We start from the raw sequence: 9,031 nt of genomic DNA on the forward strand, positions 1-9,031 counted from the left end.
TTTATTTTAAACACTAAATACTTAGTTAAAGAAGATATTCGATATAAAAAAAAGTTACTTAGATTAAACAATTGAAATTGTAGTTCACGTTTGTTCTTATAATTCAGAGAAGTGTGTTTGATACGTATTATTAACTCTTTTTATAAAAAACAAATTATACAGAATTTAGTACAAATTATAAAACTCTACTTTCAAAATAAGTTGCTACTTCCCTTTATAATTAACACGCGGTGTATTTATGCTAACACTGTAGTTTATAAACTAAAATGTTTGTTTAATTAATTAGCTTTTAATAAGCTACGAAACATAATTTACTATTTTTAACACATTGTAAATGCCTTAAAATGCTATTAAAAGTACGTATAAAGATTACTGGTGGAAGGGATGTATCAAGTTGATCATTAGAAAAGTTAAATATTTTTACACAAAGTTATGAAAAACTTGAGTATATTCTGTCACTAATGTAATTATCGATTTTATGTTTACACTGCGTTACTGTGAGAGCTTAAGCTTTGTTTAAGTGTAGAAAATACCCTACAAATTTGTTTAAACATTGTTTCGAATATGGTTAAGTTGTACATGTTATGATCTTTTTAATAAAATTTGGTATCTTGTCAGCTTAATGCAATTTACTATCTATTTTGTATTCACTATTTCACTAATGTTTAAACTATAAAATTCCTATTAGAATGTTATGTCTTAAGGTTTATTTGAAGCATTCCAAAAATGTTTTGTTTTTTACACATTTAAGTTGGAATTATGTAATGTTTAGAAGTTAAAAGTTTAATACTGCGACAATTAATAAAATTGTGTACAGTTATCAGGCACTAATTAGTAAATTTTTATATAATTGATCACTCAGATAGGATTAAATTTATTTAAAAAGTATTTCTACAGTAAATCTTTGTGATTTGATATACTCAATAATATCGCTGAAGTATTAAAAAAAAAGCTTTTATTTTTATGAACTAACTGAGAAATTTAAATATTATTTAGTATTTTTTTTATACATCGTTTCGGTTTATTTTTTTAAATAATTTTTCTTAAGCCATACTAATAATCTAATTTTGAACGTTGTAAAAATGGTCACTGTAAAAACTAAATAAATAGAAAATTATAATTACATTTAAAATTCTTTAACCCTATAAGTACTCACATTACAGTTAGATTTAAAAAATATCGAAATTTACTTTAAACTACTTATAAAAGGTTAACCAAAAAGTTTGATTGATTGTTTTATTATCTAAATGATTGATTATATATATAAACATTTATTTTCAAAGTTTTGACATGTGTTTAACACACCTTCACTTTATACAACATTAGCTGTTATGAAAATAAACTAATTTATGAGAAAATAAAATAATAGTTCTGAGTTTACATAACCTCTGTTAAACTACCTTTAGCATTTATTTTTGTAGCTATAAAAGATAAATTACTTACCGTTGTGCTAAACTTAAATAAAACAAAAAAGAATTTGTTAAGTTGTCCATAATTTATTTGAAAAAACTATTTTGCACTGCTAGAAAAAAAAAATCGAAATTTATTCCCTTTTTAATAAGATTAAAAATATGGTAAAATGTTTAAAAAACTTTTTAATATTTTAATTAATAAAATCTTCGAAACACTAATTGATAAAAATTTTCAAAATTGATAACTAGCTTATTTCCTTTTTTTAACTGACTATAAAACAATTTTAATAAAGATTTCTTTTGGACAAGCGATTTTTATATACGTTACAAAAAAGTTTTATTTAAACAAGTTCTAGCTTGAAAATTTTTCAATAAAAAATTACTAATTTTTTTACATAATTAAAAAAAATATATATTATAAGGTAAATTTTATTTATTTTTGGTAAAGACGGAACTCAACGTTGCAAAAAACATAATAAAAATAGAAATGATAAAATATAAGTTATAATAGAACTTAATTTTTTTCTAATGTACGTACAGTCTGAGAATAAAACCATACTTCTTTTTTTTTTTTTACTAAACTTCAACCTTCAAAATATTTAGGGTTCTCACTTAAATACAACAACTCTAACTCATCACGTGGCCAACAGGGTGTCATTTGAAGAAGATAATAATTTCTGTTGGTCTTCTTGAAAGTCAATAGTGCTGTAAGATGGTAATTCGTGAGTGCTATAAAAAGTATTGTATAGTATTAGATTAATCAATTATTGTTTAAAGCAACCTTTTTTGTTAGTTATCATTCAAAAAAAAATTAACAAAATATTTAATAAAAATAAAAGAACTTATTTTAATCTAACAACATACATAAATGTTTAAACTTATGCACAATAAAATCCAAAAAATCTGCTATTAAGATGTACAAATTTTATTTTTTTTCTTTTAATAAGTTCTTTAGTTTATTTATTTTATTGAAGCTAAAAACAAATAATTTTAATTGAAAGTAAAAGTACAACTAATTTAGCCTTTGTAACAAGTACTATAATGTTTACTTAACTTTATAAGTATCTAACCTTATACCAGAATATTGATTCGCTAAAATGTTGCAGTTTGCTTTTGTACATAGAACAGCTTCAATATCCTACATATTAATAATTAAAAATGTTATTAATTCTGTTAAGAAAATTAAAAATTTTAATTGAAATAGTTAGAAATTAAAAAGATACCTTAAATGTAGGCCTTTGAAGTATGTTTCTTGTCCAGCACTTTTGCATTAAGATGAAAAGATACTCAGGACATTTTTGTGGACACGCTAGTAATTGACCCCTTACTATATTATTAACAATCTCATCATCTTTTATATGGGAATATGGTAGAGGTGTGTACTGAGTGGAATAAGTAAAAAGTTCCCACATGAGCACACCAAATGACCAAACATCACTTTTTTGAGAAAACTGTGTATTAGAAATCAGTGTTTCAGGTGACATCCATCTGTAAAATAGATTTTTAAACATTTTCCATAAACTTTAAGCAATCTTTAAATTAGTGATTGTTCAATTAAAGATAATCAAAAAACTGTTTCCGCATAACATATTAAACATTTTGATATAAACATTTTTTTCAAATTGTATTATAATAAACTAAAGCAAATCAAGATTCTTTTACTAACATAGAATAAAATTATTAATATTAGTTTAAGATTTTCTTAACAATAAGGAATTGTTTAAAAAAAAATCTTGAAAAACAAAAAATAAAATGCTAATGATTAAAAAATTAATACAGCGCTAAAAGTTATAAAATATTAAGTATTTAATAAAGTCATATGTGCAGTATACAGTGTATAAATGTCTGACATATGTTTAATGTAAGAACATTTTGTAACTAATTAAGCTTGTTATACCTTTTTTAAATATATCTTTTAAGTCAATAAAAACAAAAGTAAATAACATTTTTATTGTCAAGTTGTTTAATACTTTATATTGTATACCATAAGTTTTTCAAAAACTGAGATTTTAAGCATTGATAAATTGTAGTTTAGAAAAATTGTTTAAATGCTTCTACAAACAATGTTTTATGATAAGCCTAGTAAAAAGTACTAGTTTTCTTAAAGTTTAGTTGCGTTTTCTTTTTAAGTAAACTGATAATTTTATGTTTCATATGTACTGTCAGGTATTACAAAATCAGTAATTATTTATACTCACCTGACTGGCATGGGAGTTTCATAATTTTTCACATAAAAGTAGCAATCCTTATCTACAATTCGTCTCAAGTTGAAATTGATAATCTTTATTTGGTTTATGTCAGTCATCACAATATTTCTTGCTGCTAAATCTCGATGCACAAAACCTTTTGATTCTAAATAAGCCATGCCTTTTGAAATCTGTGAGTATATTAGTTTTCAGCTTTGGTGAACTTAAATCAAATTTTAACAACGTGTTTAAGAAGACGGTATCTGAAACTTAAGCAAATTTTAATAAACCATAATTTAACGTTTAGCGTCTTCATTGTTTTTGAACTTAATCTACATCGATAGTGAAAGGCGTGTTTTTTATGTGGAATTAATCGTATAAAAAAAAAATAGTTTGTTGTTAGACTATATGCTATTTTATATGTTGTGCTTACTTGTTTAAGGTAGTTAATCAATGAATCAAATTCACATGAAATTGTAGATGACAAATAAGATGAAAGATGTAAACCATTTCCATACTCGTAAATTGGTATTAAATTATTAGGTTCATTTACCAAGGCCTGTTCAAGTTTATATGTTTAAAATATATAACGTTCTGAACTCAAGAAAGTTAGTAAGCCAGTTTTTAATGTACCTCATATACTTAACGATGATATATTATAAACTTAAAGTTCTTGTCAAATAAAGTCAATAAGTAGATATAGAGGTTTCATGATTTATTTATAGATGAATTAAATACATAAGTTATAAAACTATATGAAATACAGTGCTTAATATATCTGTCGAACTGAAAAAAAAAACATGTTTTGATATATTTTATAGCTAATAGTTTTTTATGCTCTACACATAAATGTTAACAATTTTAATTTAAAGTTAAATACTAAGTGGGAGCTATTGATAGTTAGAGTTTTATTTAAATTATCATTGAATTCAGGTTATGCACAAACAACTATCAATTGAGTTTATAAATGCAATAATTTATTTTCAACTACCAATTTATCTACATTGAGTTAAGATCAAAGCTTATCTTCATTTATGTTCAAGTAAACTGTACTAAAACTACTTTTAAAAAAAGTTAAGAAAATAATCAATTTAAGTAGCTTTACTTTGTTAAAAAACTCATTTAACGTCAGTATGGTTTGTAGTTGTACGTTAACTACAACTTTTTTAAAGCCAGTAGTTTTTGAAAGCTTTTTAGCATCTTAGTTTCCGCGATATAATTAAACAATGTGACGTTAAGCTACTAACAAAAATCTCAGAGTCGCCGTCAAGTACTTAAACTTGAGTAGGATTATTTCAGACTTCAAACACTCAACTCGTTTTTGTGAGTACTAAAAATGACTCATATAGTGTAAAGCATCCAAATTTCGACTTATTTTTATTTTGTTGCTTTTAAATGTTCCGCTATGTTATCATAAAACAATAAAATTAAAGTTTGTTATAAAAGTTTTTTTTTAATGGTTTTGTTACTCATTAATGACAACCAAAATACTAACCACGAGTTTTGTGACATTTTGATGGTTAATTTCTGATTTCGGTCTTAAAACTTTCGATAACCATTCTTGTTGATTGACACATTCCCTGGAATAATTTACTAAATGGACTGAAGCTAGCTAAAAAATAAATAAAAATATTATACTTTAGTAAAATCCTTTACTGGACTAATTTTATTTTTAAAAGTTACAGCTAAATTACTAACTGAATAAGATTTTTCAAGTATTTAATTCTATCTACGTTTTGATGTTTACAGCTGGTCATAATATGTAAATTTAGTTAATAATTTTGATAACTAGTTTAAATTATTTGTAAAATGTAAACGTTGTAATGTACAGTTGGAAAATGTTTTTGTTGGTTATATATTACTTGTTAGTATAGCTTGTTCAGGAATGTTTCAAGTAGTGAAAAATATTTCTATTTAAAAATGCCTAAATGATAAGTCATGATTATTTTAAAAAACTATTAATTCACGAAATTTAGCAAATTATATTTTAACATTATTTATCTTTAATGTAAACTTATATGAGTGTTTTTTATACTTAAAATTACTAAGCTTTGATGAAGCAATATTTGTTTTAATCTGCTCATATAGCCTACTTTAGGTGATATCTATAGAAGCTTTTGGAAAAATAAAACCTTTTTTAGCAATAAATAATTTAACATGTCAATTCATTGATGCGTTAATGTTTTTTAGACTACTAATATACATTTACAAAAAAGTTAGCTGTTAGTGTTTTAACTGAGGTAATTCTAAATTAATCAGATACGTTTGTTGACATTTTCTATACATTGTTTTAAACTTACAGAGGGGGTTTTTATACATGCTTTCAAACGTTACTTTTAGGTTTTGAATTCAACTTCTTAAAGTATTTCTAAAATTTGTTAAAAATAAAAATTCAGCTTACTTAATTCGCTGTGTGAAATGTATTTTATAGCTTTACTGGCAGTACAAAAAAAAAAGTTTTTTTTTAATATAACCATAGTTGAGTCTTTCTGATCAAACACGTTCTTAACGATGTGTGACACAAGATTATTCTCGGTGTTAAGTTTCACTACGCACACCACACTTAATTAAAACTGGTTTGTGCTGACAGCTTAATGCGGCTTACCTTTTCTTTGAACAGTTTTTTCTCGATGCTATCTTCTTTTACTTCAGCCAAACGGACTGAACCAAACGAACCGATTCCCAAAATACTTTCGGAAAACTTTAAAGCAGATTTTTTTACTGTAGGCATGTTGATCTGCGAGCAACAAATCAAAATAATCACACGATAAAGTATACATATATGTAAAATACTTTTTAATTAATTAAAAAAAAAATCAATATTAATCAAATAAAAACATTTTTAATACCCCGATGAAGTTCTGATTCTCGGTTTGGTAGTAAGACGCAATCGGTCTTTGCTTGTTGCGACCTTTGCAATAATTTGGCGCGAATCTCGTATTTTTATCTTTATGTCGTCTTACAAACCTAAACCAAAGTAGCACCAAAATGACGACGACAAATAAACAAGTTGCGAGAAAGCAAATTTTAACAAAGTACGGCACCGTGGTTTTGATGCTGTGCTCTAAAAAATAAAGTTGGTTAGCTTCAAGATTGAACCGACCTAACAAAAAGTACATAATTCATTTTACCACAAGTGTTGATTTTGCAGGATTGAGGAATTTTATTTTGTTTGTCAATATAACACCAAGGCTTGCTCGCTGTACCGTCAGTGTTTCTACAGTAATTGTTGATCAGTTTTCCGTTCTGAAAGTTATAGAACATGTAATCATATTTAAAAACGCGTAAAATTTGATTAGAATGAAAGTAAAATCGATCTACAGTACTTTCTGATTAAAAATTTTTGTGCTCACGAACTAAACTTGAAAATCTATTTTACTTAAAAGAGACTTTTTAGTTGCTTAAAATCTAGTACCTCTCCATTTGTGTTCCATTCCATGCATTTTAAACCAGATTCAGTAGTACTTGCATATCCGTTGTAAGATTTTCCATTGTCAAATTCATTGTAGCAATCATCTTTTTCTACATACGTTTCTTCGGAAAACGACACTTGTATTGTTTTACACGTTGAATTAAATGAAGTTGGTAACAGAGAACAATCAACTGTAGACATCATTTTCTAAAAATTAGTTAAATTATAAATTCAATGATTGCAGGAGGTTTATATGAATGTTTCTGTAGAACTGTAATAAAATTATTTTATTCTACTTATTATATTGATATTAAAAATACTTTTAGCTAAATCTGTTAGACTAAGTTCTTATAATTTCCTAAAAAATAGCTTGAGTGCAAAAGAAAGACTTAAATGTTGTTAATAAACACTTGGTAGTTTTAATTATATTTTAATTAAATTTATTATGTGCCTGATTACTTTTAACAACAAAAGTTCAAATCCTTCTGTTTCAATAAGTTCGTGAAGATTGCAGTAATTTCTTTTTACTGAGATACAATCTTCTCTACATAAGTAAACTGGTAAAATATGCTTTTTGTTTTTTATGCAAGTTGGAAACATAAAAGAACAATAAGCAGGCATCAAGAGTTCTCTACAAACTGGATTAAGGTCAACATTTAAAGCATCTGTAAAAAAAATGCATATGAAAAGAGAAACAAAAATCATTAAAAATAATCACTTAAATTTTAAAATGTTAAGTCTACTATACAAAAGTTAAAATGTTAAAAAAAGTCTAAAGTTTACATATTTTGATTAAAATAACCTGTAAGCTGTCAGTTAAAATTTAAGCTGCCTACAAAATATACAAAATTGTTTTCGTAAAAATGCGTTATTATCTACGGCGACTACAAAATGTAAACAAATTAAAATAGTTGTTGAATTATTGAGGTCTTGTACAATATTATTTTCAAAGTTGGTTTGAATTGATTTTATGGTTTGAAATAAATGAATCAAAAAAATATTTTAAATTAAATGCAAAGGTAACTTGTCACAGAATAAACAAACCTAATTTAGATTTAGCTGCTAGCATTGTAGATTCTTGGAGTTGAATATTAGCATCTGGGTCTACATAAATGTTTGTATTTCCTAAATAATCAGCACAAACATTTCCGTTATATTCAATGCATTGTGCATCTTGTTGAAACCTGAAATGATAAGAAGTTAATACAAATATTTGTCAAACTCGATATTTACATCATAAATCTTTTTACTCGAAAGAAAAATGTAAATGTCAAAAACACACTCACTCAATTGTTTGATCTTCTTCGCTAAATTCAGGTGGCTTTTCTGTTAAGTATTTTGATATTGTACAGCATTTAAAGTTCAAAATCGTTAGCTAAGTTAGATTAATTAAAATTTTAGTTAGTTAAAAACAAAGGTTAAACTGTAAAGCAAAAAAAAAAATATTCCTGTTAAACAATCAAATTTTATTTTAAATTCAACTTTATTCTTATTACTTTTTTTATTATTAAAATGGTATGAAAAACATAAATATCAATAACTTTTGTATGTTATTAAAGACTTTTTGGGTCTGAACTAAGTTAGTTCTACTTTAATTACTTAATAAGTTTTAAGCAATTTTCAACTATACAAAATGATCTTACGGAAAGAAACTTTTAAGGATGCACTTAGTTCAACACTTTCATTGTTACTAGTTGCTACACACTTGTAAGACCCTGAATCTGAAGTGTAAACATGACTTATTTTTAATTTGGACCCCCAGGGTTTTGTTTTTATTGTTATTCTACCATCCTCCCGAGGATTTAACTTTTTGTTGTTGAAGTACCTGTTAAAAAATATAAAATTTTAAAACTTTTTATTTAAAATTTGTATTATTTGTTTGTTAATAACGATGTTGTTTTGACTCATAGCTAAAAGAAACTGTTGTTAAAGTTAGTTTTGTGATAAAAATTAAATTTTAAGTCGTAAAAAACAATAAGTTTTTATATATATAAAGTAAAATCTTTATTTTATATGTAATT

The 9,031-nt window shown here is 25.2% G+C and overlaps 1 protein-coding gene and 1 long non-coding RNA gene across 2 annotated transcripts; both read right to left on the bottom strand.

Moving 5' to 3' along the window:
* Window positions 1-2,047: 2,047 nt before the first annotated feature.
* Window positions 2,048-7,211, bottom strand: LOC145828816 (tyrosine-protein kinase transmembrane receptor Ror-like). The gene is made up of 10 exons (XM_082936569.1): window positions 7,014-7,211; window positions 6,730-6,844; window positions 6,448-6,662; window positions 6,204-6,335; window positions 5,094-5,210; window positions 4,032-4,157; window positions 3,611-3,789; window positions 2,753-2,900; window positions 2,483-2,550; window positions 2,048-2,141 (listed from the first exon to the last, which is right to left on the bottom strand). The coding sequence occupies exons 1-10, from the start codon at window positions 7,209-7,211 to the stop codon at window positions 2,048-2,050; spliced, it is 1,392 nt and encodes a 463-aa protein (XP_082792695.1).
* Window positions 7,212-8,068: 857 nt separating this feature from the next.
* LOC145830232 (uncharacterized) lies at window positions 8,069-8,787 on the bottom strand. The gene is made up of 3 exons (XR_014369631.1): window positions 8,654-8,787; window positions 8,297-8,336; window positions 8,069-8,194 (listed from the first exon to the last, which is right to left on the bottom strand). It is a non-coding gene; the product is annotated as an uncharacterized LOC145830232 (long non-coding RNA).
* Between the last annotated feature and the right edge of the window lie 244 nt (window positions 8,788-9,031).

The sequence above is a fragment of the Thalia democratica genome, chromosome 2 (genome assembly GCF_965202585.1).
Source record: "Thalia democratica chromosome 2, ktThaDemo2.hap1.1, whole genome shotgun sequence".
NCBI lineage: Eukaryota > Metazoa > Chordata > Thaliacea > Salpida > Salpidae > Thalia > Thalia democratica.

Bases quoted from the DNA above. Each gene is read 5' to 3' on its own strand.
- LOC145828816 (XM_082936569.1), bottom strand. From the start codon at position 7,211: ATGTCTACAGTTGATTGTTCTCTGTTACCAACTTCATTTAATTCAACG. The intron at 4,158-5,093 runs GTTAGTATTTTG...AAACTTGAACAG, and splicing joins AAAATGTCACAAAACTCGTG to GCCTTGGTAAATGAACCTAA. The intron at 2,551-2,752 runs GTTAATAATATA...ATTAATATGTAG, and splicing joins ATATAAAAGATGATGAGATT to GATATTGAAGCTGTTCTATG.